Here is a 20,137-nt window from a genome sequence, read left to right on the forward strand (position 1 = left end):
ATCTCCTGGCACAATGCCTCATTTTGTTTTGCTGTTTGCATGCCTTTTGGGGGCAACGAGTCAAATTGTGTTTGCTCAGACAGCTCATCTGATAATTTCACCTTTGTTAAACCAGCCGTCACATAATAGGAGGCGGTGTGTGGAGGTGTGCGTGGTTCTGTTTCTATGGGAGACACGTCCTGCTTCATCTCGTCCTCATCTCACACCTTCTTCAAATCTCTGTTTATAAAAGCAGTTTTCCACGACACACGCCATATATCACACACACACACACACATTCCCCACCCGTTTGTTCTGTGAACTCACTCAGGCATAATGACACAGCCAGTGTTGCCACAGTGTAGCTGCAGATGGAAGCAATTATGTCGCTGTGAAAATATTTCCTGAAGAAGGCGGTGTTTTGACTGGTGGAGCAGTGGGACGCAATCACTCAGTAATTGTGGTCCGCTGAAACATCAATGAGGGGAAAAGCAGATTGGAGATTCCTTCTTGTGGCATCAGGACGATCACCACAGAGCCGGGACCAAATCCGTCTGTCTCTCTGGTGTTGAGAAGAGCTTTGTGCGAAGAAAGAAAATTTGTTGCCAAATTTACAACTGTGGTCTCATCTGATTCCTTTCTAATTGCTGCGGTTTGGAAAAGAGCCTACGCTGTGGCTTAGCAAGAGGGACCCATAAACTGACACAATGCTTTGTATTTACATGGCAGCTAGTTAAAGCTCAGGGTCTTAAGCCTGCTTGTGATAAATGTGCTGCCCCGTAGCTTGAACCACCACAGAGAGACAGAGAATGACAGGAAGTGAGAATGAAAGTGCTTGACTGAGGGGAAAGAATTTGACACAGTAGTTTTTTTTTGTTTTTTTTTGATGTGGTCTCCTCTTCCAGACGATGAGAGGGCACTGTAACCTTGACGCCACGGTTGTCCTTACCTTCCTTCCTCATGTGCTAACTCCATCTGCTGGAAATACTGCAAGGGCAAAGAGAGAGAGAGAGAGAGAGGGTGAGGGTGAGGAGGAGAAAGAGGAAGTGTGATGTGTAAATGAACACACAGAACACTCACACACAAGTGTCTCTCACCCTGCGGAGCTTCTGAGAGGCTCCAAGAAGAGCGTCGATCCCCTCGCTGAATACTCAGACACAAGTGAAGAAATGCGAGTCCTGAACAACTGATCTGTCTGTGTTTGTGTGTGTGTGTGTGTGTGTGTGTGTGTGTGTGTGTGTGTGTGTGTGTGTGTGTGTGTGTGTGTGTGTGTGTGTGCGACTGGCATACAGTATACTCCAGTGTAGTTTTGGGAAGTTTTTTTGAGCGAGCTCTAAGAAGATAGGAATAGCAGCCTCAGCTGCAGGAAAGCTTGGCCAGGTAGAAGAAATCATGAAGGGCTATAGCTCCTCTGAGATCTCCCTGTGCTCCTCACATCTCCTTTCAAACAGCAAGAGAAAACAGAGAGAGCCTAGAAAAACATACGTAGGGGCTTCTGCAAAACCCCAAAGCCATGGACACTCACTGATAGATGTTTGTAGGTGGACAAAGGAACCTCAAGGACAAGCTAAATGGAGATTTTGGATGGCAAAAGTTGTTCATAAAATATATATAGTATATCCTACTAATGCTTTAAGACTCTTTTTTTTTTTTTTTGCAAAAGACATTAAACATTTGAGAAAAGTGAATTAATTTCTTCATCTTCATTATGGGTCCCCAAGCCTCTAACAGTTGTAGATTCAGAAACAAGAGACGGATTTGAAATTGCTTCTGGCTGTAAAAAATTAAGGGAAAAAGGCAAACTTCCAATAAAGACAAAATAATCTGGGACCTTTTATTTAAGAATTTAAAATTTAAAGGTTGTTTGAATCATTGTTTGTTCATTTCCAGGTTGTTTTACTTTTAAAACTCCTGCAAAGAATTGTGAGTGGGTTTTTTTTTAACATGCATGTATATGTTCATATACTGTATATGTTTGATGTATAAATAAGTCTTTATAAATCTATTGCACAGAATCTTTGTAAAGGCTGTTTGGTGCTTATCCTACTCTACCTCTTGATATAAGTGAGAGGCTTTTAAAATAAGGAACATTAAATCTTATTACTGATGCTCTGATTATCTTTTGTAGGTCATTTAGAGGCAACAGAATTTATCTTATTCTGTTTCATTACAAGCTGAAAACTCTTCACGGGAGCTTGAACTTTCCATGAATTGAATACATATAGTCTGTTATCATGTGTGTCACTGCAGATGTAGAAAATGTATCTCTCCAATCAGCTTCCTCTGGTTGCTGGGTTTCTATTGTACCATTTTTTTCCATCCTCATTTTTTTTTCTGTGCTCAGTTGGAGAATCCTTGCGGTACAGTATTTCACGTAACAATTCCGGATTAACCATTTGAAAGAAAATTGATGACAGATGTTCCTTTGTTTGCCTATATTTACAGGTCAATGTCAATCAAATGAGACGCACCACGCACACTCAGTCCTCACAGTGCAGGTTATTCTGCATTCAAATTTAACACATTTTTTTTCTGAACCTCCAATGTATTTATTATTATTGAGATTAGAATTTTGTATGTATATATGAAGAAAAACTCGAGCTTTGGAACACAGTTTTCAGAAGCTTTAATGTCTGAAATAAGTAGACGCCACGTTTTGGATGACTCAAAAGGCTTTCTTTCAAAACTGACAAATAAAACGGTTACTTCTTCTGCTGCAAGCAGAAAGCATCTTCATAAAATTACACCACGTTTAGAATATGTTGCTGATTTGTATACAAAATCCAGCTTAATATCCACATAAACTGTCAGCTTTTGTAGTCTTAAAATAGCGTCCAAATCTTTTTGCAGAATTGACACCATTTCAGTGTGTTTTTATAAGCTTCAGCACCAGTGTTTGATATGAAATATGAACGGATTAATGTGTTGTCTTGTTTTATCTGATTGCCTCAAAAAGAAGGGCTACGAGCGAGTGTGTTTGTTTTTGTGTATATGATAGATGGAAAATGATGGAATGGTACATAAAACACAAAAAAGCATAGTTACAGTACGCACAGCTGCACACAACCATGAGCACCATCAGTTGAAGCCACTGGAGCTTTTCACTATCTGCAAAACTAAACACAAGACATTTAAGGTTTTTGTCTGAGCTTACACACACATAGACAACAGAGCAGAAGAAGGATACTGTAAGTGCCCGAGGAAGCTCTGTGGTTCCTGTGCTGGGTAATAGTTCGCCAATAAAGTCCCAGCAGACCTTCGGGCGCTGTGTGATGCCTCAGCAGAGAGTCCTGCAGTGTGACATCCTGAGTACTGTAACTACTCTCCACTCAGAGCAATGGGGATTGTTTTTGTGTCTATCATTCAGACAGGAATCGACCATGGAGAGTTCCCCCAAACCTCCTGCATCACACGACACTTTTCTGTCTTTTCACAGCACGTCAATAACACTCTGCACTCTGTTTCTCTATTTCACTCAACAGCTGATCTGTGCTTCAGTCTAATAAACTTTGTTTGTCTTCCATTCAACACTTCCTCCCTGCTCTTTCTTTATTTGTCACTTCCATTTTTCCTGTTTCTCTTTCTGTCTCTCTGTCCCAGTCTGCCTATCAGCTTTCACTCGTCTCTTTCCCCTGTGGATTTCCTGCAGCAACTCCGTATTGATCCCCTTAAACTCTCTTTTGTCCGGGTCAGCTGACAGCCGCAGTGATTCTGAGCAATTGTTCAGCTTAAGATGCATCCTGGCTGCATATCCACCTGCGAGGCCTCAGCTTGGTCGTGTCACAGAGGTGACATTTCATTAAAGACGGCCTGTAAATTAACAGACTAGGCAGGGGGGGCTAAACGAATGGGTCGAGAGTCACCCAGGCGCCCAGATGGCGTACAGCCCTGACATGAAACCTGATGGTTTAATCATTCTGTTAAACCTCCAGAAATTTGTATCAGGAATGGGTCCAACTTTTCAGCTCTTGGGGTGTTAACATAAAAACAAATTGGCTTGTGTTTCCAGCTGGTGGGCAAGTAGTAAAGTAAAGCTGAGCAGCATAGCGCTAATGTTATATACGGATGTCACATGTGAGAAAGATTAAGTTAAAATTGCCTGGTTTGTGATTTGGGATTGAGAGATGAGGCCTCTGGCTGATAGTATGTGCATATTTATTATTAGTCAACTCTATGTCCCCTTGTGAAAAGAACACATGAGAGTAGTCATAGATACACTCTCTTACACAAAAAAAAAACCTCTCTGGAAAACAGTTTATTTCGCTACAGTGTCCACCACAGCCCAGTTGTTTTGTTTGGATTGGATGCAGCTGAAACTGCTAACGGGCTCGCCCCCTTGTTAAACTGCCCCCCATGAAAGGTAAACCAGATTGGGAAAACAATGTCTCCTGATGTAATTGAGTCCACAAATTCAATGGAAAAAATCCTTAAAGCAACATGTGTGAAAGCTTATGAAAAAAAAAAAAACACATTTATGGGAAAGAAAAATCTGCAGCCAGCTTTTGAATATACGTATGGCCTCAAGAGGAAGTCGGCTCCCCCCCACTGATGATTTTAACACAACCAGCTCTGAACTTACCTCATTTACCCCAAGCAGAGATTCTTCTGTGAGCATGAAAAAGGGAGAAAAGAGATGATGAAATAGGGAGCCAGTTAAAAATTAAACACACTGGGTAGTTTGAGGAGAGGAATGTATAGTCATTAAAGGGAGTCGTGCAGGTATGAAGTTATTCAGTCATCAAATCAAACTCTGGCACAGGGCCAGGTGAAAGCCTGATGGACTTTCACTTATAGACTAAGATGAGGACCTGGATCTATTTACATGGGGTATTTTAGTGGACATTTTATGCTATTTTAATTGCAAACACATGGCTGCTGTGCATAAATGTTTTAACATATTGATCAGGCCGGTGCAAGAAAGGCACGTCCAACTGGCCCACAGGAACTGAGGCTGGGTTATTTTTTATATATATATATACATTTTTAAACTGGGGAGTTGTGCAGAATTCTGCAGCAGCTTTCCTCCACCAGGCACAGAAAATGGTGTCAGGGAGGGACTGTAAATGGTTTTACAGTCATCCCGAGAGTAAACACGGTTTACGAGAGGGGAAGATTTAGTTCATGAAAGAAAATCTGCTGCGTTTTTTGCTTCATTGTAAAGCGCCTTTAATTCTGTCTTAGTTTCCTTCCATCCTCGAGCACACAGTGGGATTATCTTCATAGTTAACAACGTGAAGTGTGCTGCATTTTGGGATGTGAAGGAGTGAGATGAAGGACAAGAAATAGATGATGAGATGTATAATTAGCTGAAAGGAAGGTAATGGGGGGAAATAGAAAGAAAGCAGGAAGGAGGGCCTTAAGGAAATGAAACACAAAATAGCGCCTGCAGTCCTTAAACCGAAAAAGAGGGAAAGGGGGATAATGAGCAAAATCACTGAGCCATGTGTGGAGGCGATGCTCGCACTCACTTAATAACACACACATACATTCGTTTGTCTATTCCCACTTATTCACACTTCATTGCACATGCTTCGCCACGTGCATCTCTGCCGTCACTGCGCTCATAAACACATTAACATGCAGAGAAATGGTGGATCGTGGAGATGAAAGCCCCTCAGATCAGTGGCTGTATGCCGACACAGTCGTAACCTATCAGGCTCTGAAGTGCGTGCTCGTGGCATCGACAGGTCCGCCGGGATGCTCTGAAGTCTCTTTGTTCTGTTTTGATGTGCTGTTTCTAATACATGTATTTCAGTCTCCAAACTACATAAAAGTTCTCCTCCCCTGGCTTTAGATTATGAAAGTTATCTTAACTATAGGAAGCCTCAAATAGTTCCAAAATTAAATAATCCAAAAAATGTTACAGTACTACACAGATATCAGGGAAGAAAACAGAGCAGCTAAAACAGGTTTTTTAAGGTAGGTCCCTGCAGACATATACATGTATCTGCCACATGTACTGTATATAATTACATAGGCCATCTTTTGGCCTACGGGTTAGTTATAGAGGTGCCTAATTAAGCAAAGTATAGTCAGTGTCCAACAAAAACTGGTGGCTAAAACGATAACTTGTCTTTTCCTGTAGACGACGGTCCTGTTTGCTCCGCCCTGCCCCGTTGAATGCTTTCTGCTTCAAACCCATTGTTCAAAAGTCTCAGGGAGTGTGTTTCCAGTACTTAAGCCTTCTAAAACACACTTTTGTAAGCATACTGGCATTTTAAGATTGTGTCCTGGATATTTTGCCTTGATACAGGGATTACCTTAATCTCTGATGCAAGAACAGCTAATGTTGGATCATCAAAGGACAGACTTTTTGTAGCCACCCTGTTGGTGGTGTGTTAGCAGAAGGGAGACTTTTTTTGGCCGAGCTTTAGACAGCAGCATTGACTTAAACTCTTAATTGTGAGTTCCTGAAATTTCCTGTTTTCTCAGCTTGGCATTGGTATTCCTGGTTATGTAAATATGAATTGTTACTCGTTAATATTCCATGTACAAAATTAGGACATTGCAAACTTTATTTGTTTTCAATTGCTGGCTCTAACAGAGAAAATGTCAAAGCTGCCATCTTGATGATGTGAAACCCTTATAAACTCAAAACTAACTCTGGTACAGCTAATACGCTGTACACTGATCCCTCAGATTTATCTTGCTACCCTTGATTGAGCCCCAGGTTGGGAACCATAATTGCAGTGTATCAGGCCTGTTTAAGAATGTGAATACTTGGGTTTCCTGTCAGACCACACTCATCCTTAATTTCAGCAATCCCATAGATGAGGACAGTGCAATCTTACCCTGAAGACGTGACTGCCAAAACTATTAAAATTAGACCAGACTCGTGATAAACAGTGATTATCCTTTGGATTTGTGCTTCCAATCAGCATCAACATCACTGATACTGATTTGAAAATGATGCTACTCAACCTCATCTGGCTCTCTGTCTTTATCTGACACACACGCTCACAAGTCCATTGTTAAAAGCTTTGCCAAACTCCATACAGCCCGCGCAGACACACGGCGTTTTCTGCCAGCGTTCTAATCAAGGGAAATGTTTAACAACTGGCACGGAGCTAGCTGGGCTTATCATTAATTTCCTTAAACTCACCGGCGGAGTGGAGGGAGTAACGAGAGCGGTAAAGACATGAGGGAAAACTCAGAGGCAGCCATTACCAAAATCCTCCCTGTTAACACAACCACAGCTGTCACATTGGCTGCGATAGGGAAGCATCATTTTGTCTCGCCAATATTAAATTTGATTATACTGGAACGACCTTGATCTAAAAGAGTGCGGGTGAAAGTTTTTTTACTTTTTAAGCCATTGCTGCCGTCACGCCGCCACCCTGTGTGATCAAAGGAGCGGTGCGTAAGAGAGAGGGATACAGAGGACAGGATTAACAGCTAACAAAGGGATTGGAGAGAAGAAAGGATGATACTGTGTACAAAAGAACAGATGACTTTGGGTTTGTAATAAAGAAAATTGACTACCAAGAAAAAAAATGGAAACTCTGTTCAAGCTCCTTTGTACATTCAAATTTGCTCAAAAAGTATAGGACACAAGTATCAGATCAGTGTTGCTTTTTACAATAGAGGTCTCTTTATGATTCAGACTCATGCTTTTTTTTTTTAATCAATTTTCCCTTCTGCACCATTTAAAATTCTCCTAAGAGGCCTCTTTCTCTCATCTGCTCACCTACCTTCTTTCGAGTCTCCTCCTCTTTTTTTCACGTGTCCACGTCTCTCCGCAATTCTCCACCCTTTTTTTCCTCAAACTTATATAAAATCCCCCTCTCCTCTCATCTTTACTTCTCTCCTCTCCTCCAATTGTTACGCTGTAATTGGAGCTAGAAGCCTCTAGACAAGCAGCTGAGGCTGCGTCAGGCTGACAGGCGGGCCTGTTGGCTTCTATTAAGCTTTAATAAGAGCAGGATTGGAGGAGGAGAGGAGAGTTGAAGGGATGAGAGCATGCAAGCCACTGCTTCCACTGTCACCTACTGGGAAACCTGCCTGCTGTCACCCCTGTCACAAAAACACACCTTAAATCCATGCATCAGTCATTATTGTCAGTGGTGATTCTGCTTGAATTTTCCCACAAAAGTCGTGCATCTCATAAAAGACTTACTAAAAAAACAGGAATCATTATAGTTGAGTGTGGACATTAAAAAGCGAGTTGCAGAAGCTTATTGATTGTGAGACGCCTCTCTACCTTCATTCCACAACTAAAAAAAAAAAAACAGCAGCACACCAACACTGCATGCTCAAGCACATTTGTCAAGACCTCTCCTCCTCCTCGAGGATGACTGTGGTATTATTGCACCGTGCAGAATTTAATCTAAAGTGTCACACAGTAACCCTGGACCACAGTCGAGGAAAATGTAGAAGAAATTTCTCCAACTTCTGCAGCTAAGTACTGCAAGAACAATTCCAGATGTTATGTGTGTGAGAGCGGAGATTTGCGGTTTTACCCTCATCCAGTTGCTGACTTGCTGTGGATCTTCTGCGGGAGCCGTGCTTCATTTTTGTGTACAAAGTCATCAAGACTGTGGTTTATTGAATCAATTCATTACCTGACTCCTCAAACTCCTCCAGCGTTTGTTTGTTTGGGTGTGTGGATACTGTAAATGAACGTGCCTGTAACCTCCAAATGCCTTTCTCTGCATTGCATCTACCTCCCCACTAGAACAGCCTTTTTTACTCAGGAGAGCGGCGATAATGTAATTGAATCTGGCAGATTCTCCAAATTGAATATTGGCCTGAAACTTCAAAATAAATACAGCAAGAATCAGAGCTGCGTTTAGGCTGCAGCAACAAAGATGCCAACAGTGTGCTCAAGGAAAAAAGATCTCCTTGTGGACAAATGCCGAATTTAATGTAAACAACGGAAACATGGGTGCTTAATTGAATACACACAGTCTGGGCAGGTTAGCTTATAACCACAAGCTGGCTGTGTGACAGCACGAGGGTACCGAAGTGAAGAAAGATATGTTGAGAGATTTGAATTACGAGCTGCTTTTGTGTTCGGAGCAATTTTGAAAAAAATTGAGCAATCAAGTTCTTAGATCCCGCAGGGATGAACTAACCTCCTGAATAAACCCTAATACTCAGTTAAATAAACAATTTAAATGGCATAACTCAAGCCACATGCTGGGACTTTCTCCAGCTAAACAAAAAAACAATCCAAGGAATAATACAATTTTAGATCAAAAATATTCAATGAGAAGTTTCTTATTTATTCCCGTATTACCACTTAAAAGCACTGAGGAACAAAAGGAAGTAGCTGAAAGAAAATAAGTGAAGACAAGGTTGTGACATTAAGCAGCCCAAAAAAAAATGAGCACAAACCTGCTGATGAAGTGTGAGCGCTGCTTATTTAGGATGATTTGTCTGACCTGAACTGTACTTGTCACCTCATTAGCAAGCTGTAACTAAAGCCTGTGTCCACGTGTAACACTCGGCGTATTGGATTGGTAATATAGGACTAATTAGTGCTGAAAAGGACATTGATTGAGCAGGAAGGCTGGTTGATTAATGCTTGGTTTCAGTCAATGAAATCTGCCAACTTGTTGAGAATATGGACTCACATTGACAAAAGAGGAGGACTTATTGTAGAAGCTATAAATAACAACAGTGACAGAGTATGTGTCAGTGTATGCTGGATATAATTCTAGTTGATTTTAAGATGTCTTTTTGGAGTTCAGATGTCCTATAAGGCCACTGCTGTGAGGCAAGGAACTGGAATTGCCTATGGTTTCTCAGCTGCCTTTAGATGAACTTGTCCTTGTATTGATGTAATTATTGAGCTATCATTAAGCAATGCTAGCAACGGGCTAGGTAGAAGAGTTTCGATACATGGATCAAGTTATCTTTTTAAAGTCCACATAGGAATATAGCCCAAACCAAAGTGAAATAAAAATCTCACTTTAATTGTCTCACTTCATCATTCGGTTTTAATCTTGCTAAAAACATTTTTTTTCAAAAAGAAACTCTATCTGATTGGCCAAATGTTGATCGGGAATTCATGACACTATATTTTACTTGTTAGTATTATTAAAGGGACCATGTAAAGTCCCTCCACGTTTCAAGCAGTCCTATGTATTCATCTTGCACGTTTAATATTGTGACACAGAATTTTTTGTATTTTTTTCCCCCCATCAGGATGTTTGCATACATCACATGTATCAATCTGTATAGATCACCTCCGGCACACCACAGCGGTCCAGCAGTCTGTCACGAGGAGTTTTCTGCCTTTTCCCAGCTTAATGTCAATGTGTAGCATGAGACTTTATTATGCCAAGCCACAGGCAGGCCACAATAATTACCCATCCAGCTCTGTGGGTATTTGCAACACAACCATTAAAAATGAATTTGTCAGCCAATAAATGTATGTTTGTGTAAAAAAAGCTGCTGCTGTTCTCCACATGTTCATTTTTGCCCTTGTTCTTGTTTTTAGTGCAGGGTGTTAGTGAGTAACTGGCTCCCTGTGACTATTAATGACATCCATTTATTTTCTGTGAGAAAGGATTTATTTCACTGTCCTCATCGAGACCATCCTCCCTCTGCTGCGATTGCTGTTGTAATTTAACAACTATTACTATGTTTGTCTAAGGCCCCAAATGTTCCAGTTGGCTTGAGGCAAATTCTCTCTCTTTTACTTTCTTTCTCTCTGTCTCTCTCTGTCTCTCTCTCTGTGTCTCTCTCTCTCTCTCTCTCTGTGTCTCTCTCTCTCTCTCTCTCTCTCTGTGTGTCTCTCTCTCTCCCTCTCTCTCTCTCTCTCTCTCTCTCTCTCTCTCTCTCTCTCTCTCTCTCTCTCTCTCTCTCTCTCTCTCTCTCTCTCTCTCTCTGTAACACCCCCTCCCTCCTCCTTCCTTCATCTGCTTTTCTCCAATCTGCTTCCCTTGGCACAGTTTCATTGTATCCACTGGTGTTTGTCCCAGGAGCTTACGCAGCAACTTTTTCTTCTGGCATTTTCCTAATTGATCCATGGCAGGCCATGCTGTGGCACAGCTGTATTCATATCTTCAATAATGCATAAACACTTCTCTCTGAGGGAGTTCAACTTGTGTTTTTATGTTCAACTTGTGTTTTTATACAAAAACAGAAATCTGCTGTCTTGTGTTACTGTTATGGTTCCCTTTATCTTAAACCAAGTTGCCTTGCGTTCATCCTTGTAAAGACTTCGGCATACAGACCAAACAAGGAGAAAATAAATAACAGAATATTTGCTTCAGCAGAAGAACTGCATGTATTTTTATATAGAAGATTCACAGCAAACACAAGTGGATAAGGTTCTTTGGTGTTTACTGTGTTAATACAAAAGCTACACTCTGACCAATTATGTCTCTTTGTTATCACAGGTTTGACTTCTAATTATATCCCCTGTATTCAAAAACATATGACATCATCTAGACAGAAATAAAAACAGGTTTTTTTTTTTTTTTACGTATACAGGATAAAAACTCTCAATTATTGCTCACCATTAATGCCAGATGTGACATCTCTCCCCGTAAAGCTAATGTTGTGAAACATGTTCGGGGAGAAAGCTATCTCAATCAGGAAGACAGTTATTACAGCTATTAAAATCACCATCCACTTTACGTAATGAAGGCAATTAGACAGCGTTACCTTGGCTGGAAAGCATATGACCCATCCCACCCTCAGAGGAGAGGGAAAATAGGCCATTTTGTCTCGCTATTTGTTGACTCCCACCAGTTTACTACAGGAAACACTGATGCTATTAACATGGTTCCACCATTTAACTGTTGTGTTTGATTGTATCTCCCTCTGCAGGGATCCTGCTGCAGGAGAGTTTCATGGAGGAGCCCGACGGCCTTGTGTCTGTAAACCTGCTGGTGGTGTCTGCCGTTTCAGCTTTCGCCACAGGAGCCGTCCTCTCTGGCTTGATCGTCTGCTGGATCATGAGTCACCGCCACCGCCATTCGCGAGGGTCGGGAGTCAATGGTGCTCGTCGCAAGAGCGACAAAGAGCAGAGCATGCTGGGACAGGGTCGCAGCGGGTCGGTAATGAGTGTCACTAGAACCAGTGGCGGCGAGAGGAGGCGATCACAGGCAGACAATCCCTTTGTCATGCCCAACGGTTGGCCAAAAGGGGAGATGGACCCCGGCTTGCTACCCACTCCGGAGCAGACCCCACTGCAGCAGAAGCGAGCAATGCGTCTCCCCGATACTGACTGGGACCAGAGCCAGACCTTCCTCACCGCCGTGGGGACCACCTGCCCCAACAACTCGGTCATCTACCTGAGCTCCAAGTTCCTTCATGGAGGTGGAGGAGGGGGAGGGATGGTCCGGATAGAGGACCCGGGGGAGGTCATGCTGCCCCCACACACAGAGCGCCAGCGGTACCTGATCCTCGCCACGCAGAGAGGGGAGCATGGCAGTGGTCGTGCCAGCGGCAGCCTGAGGAACTCAGCGGGAGAATACATCTACCCTGCGACGCCGCAGGACTCCCCTGACCGACGGAGGGTAGTGTCAGCTCCAACTCCTCACATGGACTATGGGGAGCCTCGCTGGAGTCACGAGGCGCTCAACTACAACAGCAACAATGGAGCACCCTACCACCCCCAACGACAGGGTCTGATCAGGCCCGACATGCATGGGCCCCGAGGGCTGGGAGAACTGGCGGACTTTAGCCACCTCATGGGGAAGAACATGGGCGAGCGCAACCCTAGTGGCCAGTGAGGGGAAGTAATTGAGCTCTCTCTGAATGGCCATTCCCTCCACAGCAGACTGGAATAAATCCACCCCACAGACTCCCAGTCCAACCTTACCCTGTCTGTCCTCTCTCACTGTCATTCAATGTCCTGACGTCATTCAGCAGACTGAAGAGAGAGACAGAGAGAGAAAAGAAACAAAGAGAGCGTCGAAAGAGAGGCAAAAACTCCTCTCGCGTCAGCGTTCCTCGGCTCTTAATCTGAGCTGCACCCCTTTCTCTGTGAGTGGCTCTGCACACAGAGCTCAACTTTGACTCCACAGGACAAGCAGTGTTAAGGTAAAGAGCGGGGTGCAAAGGAACAGGATTCTCAAAGGTACATGTGGGGACTTTAAAAAAGAAAAAAAGAAAAGACGATATTGTTCGCAGGGCCAAATGTGAAAGGTCTCCCTCCGCCGTCCTGTTTTTGACACCATGGATCTTTATTGAGTGTGGAATTTTGTTTCTGCTTTTGTTTTTTCGTGCCAGTGGCATCCAGCAGACAACAATGTGCTTTACTATGGATTTCAGATGAGACTCAAACTGTCGTGGCTGTGCCAGAGGGAAGTGACTCTCAATAAATCATGCAGTGTGTGAAAGTTATTGTGTGCGTGTGCGTGTGAACGTGAGTGGCCACAACAACCCCAACCAGTTGTCCCCGTCTTAACTGTGAAGAATTACAATATAATTAAGTTTCTGTGAGGACGAGGTCAATGTTGAAATTATTTTAACTTTTTATAAACAATTACAGAGAGACAAATTTTATTTTGTGTCTATTTGAAACTCTATATGTGAAGCAATCAGAGGTTTGGATGGTATGGTTGACCAGTAGCTAGTGAAGTCTCCCATTGTGGTTGTTTTGTGATTCCTTGTACCTCAGAAGCAGCTCCAGAGAGCCATCACGAAGTTTAAGAAAGCAATAATAAGTCAGAGACTTAAAAGGACGAAAATAAAGCTGATATCATTTGATATTTTAGAGTTTAATGGTTTCTCAGCAAAGCAAAGGTGTAGAGTGTGAAGCTGGATCAATATCTCCCCTCTATTATCTCCCCCTCAGTATGCCCAGCTCTGTCTGACCTGACCTGAGCCCCACCTCCCCTTCGGTCTCCCCAGTCCATTTAAAGGAGGGAATGTGAGCTGTTACTGTCTGCCTGTCTGACTGGGGCTGTGAGATGTGAGGCCCGGCCGCTTGGGAGCTCCATTCAGCCTCTTCTGCCCGACACTGAGCCTCTTTGTGCCCGGTCGAACCAGGAGGAGACTGCGGCAACAAATAACCGTTAAGAGTCAGGGACCTACCCTGCACCACAGCCTAGCAGAATATCAATGAGGAGGACAGCAGCTCAATCTGTCATGTGAGATGTATCAACCAGGACGGCGCATCTTATACGCTTCAACCACTCTGGGTATTCACATGTTTTTTTTGCCCGGACGGGGAGGATGTGAGGGCTGAGGCCGGGTTTGGGGTAAAGCTAATCGTCACAATGCTGATCCCTTGTGATTTCATCCCTTTTCTGTCTTTCAGTGTGTTTCACAACAAAATGGTCTAAAGAAAACAGATGGGCATTGGTATACCATGGGTGTGGAGTTACTCTTTCACTCCATTATCTAATCTTTTGATGTTTTTGTCTGTTCTCACCTGCTCTGGATTCGAATGTAGATCCAGTGAAAGCCTTTTCTCTCCCATCTGGGTCATGGCGTGATGGAGGTGGTGTTTATTTGTCTGTCAGTCTGTCGGCTTGTGTGCATGACTCTCTTTGGGGGGTTTTCCATGAATGTGTAACTTGTATGAAGTTCAAAACAAAACATCTTTGATCCATTTTTACTGTTATCTCACATCCTCTGTTTTTTTTTTTTTTTGTCTTCTCCATTGAGCCATTAATGTTGTTCAGCAGCCTCATATTCACAGCAACAGTGTCAGAGCCCTGTGTGGGAGTAGTATGCTATAGATTACTTTTAACTGGTTATTATTGACACAAAGACATCCTGGAGGAGGTTGGCTCAGCTTGCTTTAAAGGATCTGGGTCAGAGGATAAATACGCAGTAAATTGACAAGTAAATGTTGAATGCCAAAATATATCAATACATTGTTTGAGACTGCAAAAACTATATATATTAACAAAACCAATTTTCAATTCAGGGCAGTAATATGTCGCTTTAGTGTCTTAGCTCATTATTTATCAAAGTGTAAATCATGTACAGCAGGTTTAAAGTGTCACTTAGCGGCTGATTTTAGCAATAATTCTGGAAAAACAAAAGGTCTTTGCTACAAGCACAGCACCAAACGGCAGATAAAAAAAAATTAGCATCCAGCTGGTAAACATAGCATTAAGCATGCAACACAAGACAAGCCAGATATTTCCCTCAGATGTTGATTGAGACTCAATACAGAGCTAAAAGGTCTCTTTTATTAGGCCTCTTTTCATCAGGTACCAAGAACCAGGACTAATGATGTTTAAAAAACAAAAAACAACCTCACATCCACAACATCTAAATGGAAAGGCAGCTCTTTAGTTATATTTACAGATTGTTTATGCTGCCAAAAAGTTGCCATAAAATCATTTAAAAAAAAAGATTGATTTTGAAAAGATTAGTAAATCTTTGGAGTATTGTTTGAGATGTTTTATTACCTAAACAATCATTTTACTCTCACGCCTCTGAGGAATCGAAACTTGTTTTTCAGCAAAATCCTGTTTTTCATTTCACAGTTCAAGGCAGAGTGATAACACTGTCTAAACAATTATCCAATCTTTATCCTTTCACTCATATAACCTATACAATAGATCTGGTGTGATTTAAATCACAGACCTGTTTGATTAACTTTACTTTGCCAGCCAACAGTTTTTGACACTTTGTGCTACAAACACATCTCGGCTGGAACCCAAACAGTCCTGCGGTTCAACACCCAGCAGTAAAACACTCCGCAGGCAGAGCTGGAGGTACTGCAGGAGACAGGCCCGTGAAAGAGATTTATTTAGCAAGGACAGAGGAGGAGGTCAGGCGGGCAAACATGATGTTACTGCATTACAGCCTCGCCACATGACTATAGTGTATTCTTTACACATTCCACCCTGAAACAGGTCATTAGTATTGAGGATACGAAGCTCTCCACCAGCCTCATCGCTCCGTCTCCATCTCTGCGGTGACCTGCATGTCTGTGTTTGTGCGTGTGTGTGTGTGTGTGTGTGTGTGATTGAGGCTTCTCTTGTCTCGGCTGGCCTGCCCAGCCACCCATGTCTTAGCTCGGCATCTCCTCCAGTGTTTCACTAAACATGCTTGATTAAGCAAAGTACATTCCCGGCCCTCTAATGGCCTGATGAGCCCTTGAGAAGATTATAACAGACACATTGGCCCCTGAGAGGGAGGTGTACGTTTAACCAACTCTTTACCCCCTCTACACACACACACACACACACACACACACACACACACACACACACACACACACACACTTACTGTACATGGATATGCACAAATACTGCCAGCCCTTTAACCAAATTTGGGATGCAATTGAATTAAGATTAGAGATAGAGATGAGGCTTGAAATAAGCTGACACTGACTGGTTCTTGGAATAGTGCTGTACATAATGTTAACTCGATGACAGCATAATTTGGTAGTTCAACATTACAGGAATGCTAAAGAAATTAGGTGTGACTTCATGGGAGTCAGGCTGTTTTATAAAGCCTTCATTCTTCCTTTTTGCATTCTTCGGTGTGCTTTTTTCAAACAGCTGCACATTGTCTCTTAATTTCAAGCCTTGCCTTTTTATTGTTTGCACACATACGTGTGGTGCACACATACATAGGTAACATCTGAAAACCCCTTCCTAATTCAAGCCTGAGTTGTGCTTTTGTCCTGTTTGTAACTATCAAAGTTAAGCCGGTTAATTTAATAAGTCAGTGGCAGAAACAGAAGTCAAAGTAATTCGGGAACGCTCGCTTTATTTCACCTCCAATCTTTAATGTGTAAGCTTGTGTTTTTTTGACATTTTCAAAGCTTCTCATGCAGCAAATTGCTTTCCTTTAGCTTCGAAATGATTTCTGTTTGGAGTCGTTTTTGTTAAATGTAGCACACACTGCCTCCAGTCCTACACACACACCCTTTATCTCTACCCTGCACATATCAACACACAAACAAATGAATTTCCCATCCAGCTCTCATGACCCAGTCTGTGTGTGTCTTTGTCTCCTTTATCAGGTTGTGTGTGCGTGCTTATGAAAGACACCATGCCTTTGTGTGTTGGGGTTGTTAGTGCCATGTGGCCCAAGTGATGCAATGCCCCCCAGCCAATAACTGCCACCTTACCCTGCGGTGCTCCACTGTACTGTCTGCTCTCTGTGCCCCACAAAGAATCCAGACACGGAGGATAACTTGTATTAAGCCCGACATCGCACTAAGCCGACACCTGAGAGGAAAAGCACAAAAACAAGGCGAAAATCTAAATCAATCTTTGCATTTTTATAAACCTGTAGATGTATTTAGTCTGCACTGATCATTTTTGTCATGTTTGCTTTTCTAATGTTTGTTTCTGTGGTTTGAAATTACATGGAATTTATTGTATATGATTTGAGTTTTCAATTCTCTGGTGTGCCAGATTTGGTGAAGACAATGAACCTGATGACTATCATAATAAATATATTGACAGGGACAATTAAGCTGTGAGCAGCACCGAGGTGTTGTGTCCTGATTGGATGCTGAATTTGAAAGGAAATATGGAAAAGTAAATGAACTCATACGGGGTCAGGTTTAAACAAAAAAAAACAAAAAAAAAGAGATTTCTCCTGCAGGGAGTCTCCTGCTACTGTGAAGGACCCTGCCGTACCCACCAGAGGCCCCTCCCCCCAGGGACCTTGGGGGCCGGCTGGCATCAGATGACAACGCGTATCTGCTACATGTACATAACCCTGATGCTTACATGTAATTAAAGTACAGTAGCTGCATGACGACACAGCCTCTGTATGTGTACAGACGTAGCGATGTGTGAATTTGTACAGTATGTGCAAGTGTGTGTGTGCTTGTGTCCGCCAACAAATCTGTCTGTCATCACACAAAAAAAGGAACACATGCATGCACCATCGGACAACTGTACAGAGCACACATACACTCTGCACACACCAATCACACACACACACACACAGACACATAGACACACAGACACACTCCACAAACAGCAGTTGTTCATCATCTCCACATTGTCCTGAGCTCTGCCTGTCACTCCGCATGGAGACTTTGCTCTGTGTCAACTTTCTTATTCTAATAAACCACTCTGACATTGACTTCTGATGTGTCATTACTGACTTTAGGGGGGGTTGACTTTGAGTCTTCTCCCTTCATTGATATCCAACAAGTCCCTGGTACTTCACCTTACCTATTTATATTTGTTATTTTTAATCTCATATTATCACAGAATTGTGTAGCACACTCAACGTTTAATGTAAAAAGTTGTTCTTTTATCGCATCTTATGTTTGAGGATAGAGCAATATGTAGCAACAAAAGACTTTGAAATTACTCAAAAGTAAAAGAAAAAAGTATAATTGAGAAAAATGTTTTAAGTAAAAATGTACCTAAATGTAAAATTTAAAGTTTGATAATGCTGAACAGTTCTTTCTAAAATCAACAAAAAAAGCAATAACTTCTGAAAAAAACACAAGCTCTGTATTTAGCATATCACTGAACTGAACTGAATTATAAATTTATAAAAATATGAGCTGAGACGTGAGCTCTTGATAATATTTTTTGGCTTCACACACTTTGTCATGGACAAAGCTAATTTAATACTATAATTATACAGCTGCTGAAACTTTTTTTCTTGTGTCCTATTCCCTGTAAGTGGTTTCTAACATAAATACAGAAATTCATCCTTATCTTTACTGCTGTTTTCATTGCCATATAAATGAGCAGCATTAGATCTCAGCTGCAGAGTGAGCAGGTATTGTCATGCAGTACCATCAGTGTTCCCTGGAGGGAGCCATGTATCCATTATATATCAGGAGTATTGCAATAAATGATGCAACAGTTATGCATAAACAGTAAAACAGTCATATGTATAAATCAAGAATGTTCATGTACCTTTCAGTTCATAGGTATACATTTTAAACTTTTACACCAGCCCCCCCTAACACACACATACGCTGTATTCAGCTCCTCTCCTCTACAGTACCTTGCCCCCTCCTGCTCTTCATCTCTCTGGGGAGGCTATCAGGCCATTTCACATCTGTTGAGTGTTGAAGGACCGCGAGGACTTGTCAGGTGGATCTCATTGGCGGATTATTTATGGGACTAAAGCCTTCCAGTGCTGCAGTACATCGAGTGATGGGAATCAAGGAGGAGGAGGAGAACTACTGTGTCCCAACCCTGTGTGTGTGTGTGTGTGTGTGTGTGTGTGTGTGTGTGTGTGTGTGTGTGTGTGTGTGTTCATGGCATCCTCGTTCAACCTCTGCAGATTTAAGGTGACTGCATGAGACACCTCAAAGAAATTTACAGCCTGTTTACACCCGAAACCATGTTCAATCAGGCCTGATCTATCTATCTATCTATCTATCTATCTATCTATCTATCTATCTATCTATCTATCTATCTATCTATCTATCTATCTATCTATCTATCTATCTATCTATCTATCCATCCATCCATCCATCCATCCATCCATCCATCCATCCATCCATCCATCCATCCATCCATCCATCCATCCATCCATCCATCCATCCTCTCTTCATCCCTCACACACTCATTATGATAAATCTGATTAATGAAGAGGCTGAAATAGTGCCAGCCGGGTACTCTCCTTGATTTGACTTCCCACTAAACAGCTGAGCTCCATGTAATACCAACTGTCATCCATCTCACTTCTCAATATTTGGACTGAAAAACAACTTTTCACATAGAAGACTAAAGGAATACTTTTTTCTAGGTATTCAACAAAAAGATAGAAATATATAAAACATAAACATTTGTTACAGAATGAGACTTCACTTTTTGCACATTTTTTTGTCTTTCAATATCTGAACCATTTAAAATTGTCTATGGTAATGTCTTTTCCCTGCTCTTTTGTAAAGTGTCTTGAAATATCATTTTTTATGAATTTTTGCTACACAAATAAGTATTGATTGGTTAATGAAAAGTTCCTGTCAGCTTCGTGAGTGCAGAATTGCAGCTGCTACTTCCCCTTTTTCTGTCTGTGTCAGAAAACTGCATACTTTCATTCACACTCAATGGGATTTCACTCTGAGTATGTAGTATGATCAAAAATCATAGCATGCAATTTTGAATATGCAAGTAAAAAAACTGACTGTATGCTCGTTCAGCCAGAGTTTTTAAACAGGGGCCACAGAAAATAGTTCTAAAACTAGAAGTAAGTTAGCGTTTTAGTGCCATGGGGTCATTTGCCTAAAGCTGAATGTGTTTTTTTTCATCAACAGGTTGGTGGTTAAATGCCTGAAATAAAAGGTCTGTGGTTAACA

General features: G+C 42.0%; 1 protein-coding gene across 1 annotated transcript in view; it reads left to right on the forward strand.

The window, feature by feature from the left end:
* The window catches only part of sema6bb (sema domain, transmembrane domain (TM), and cytoplasmic domain, (semaphorin) 6Bb), a 138,509-nt gene extending 120,556 nt beyond the window's left edge, over positions 1-17,953 (forward strand). The window contains exon 17 of the mRNA XM_079350661.1: positions 11,761-17,953. Coding sequence (XP_079206787.1) covers positions 11,761-12,668 — 908 coding nt within the window. The 3' untranslated portion in view covers positions 12,669-17,953. The remainder of the gene's footprint in view (positions 1-11,760) is intronic.
* The last annotated feature ends 2,184 nt before the right edge of the window (positions 17,954-20,137 follow it).

The sequence above is a fragment of the Symphodus melops genome (genome assembly GCF_947650265.1).
Source record: "Symphodus melops genome assembly, chromosome: 8".
Classification (NCBI taxonomy): domain Eukaryota; kingdom Metazoa; phylum Chordata; class Actinopteri; order Labriformes; family Labridae; genus Symphodus; species Symphodus melops.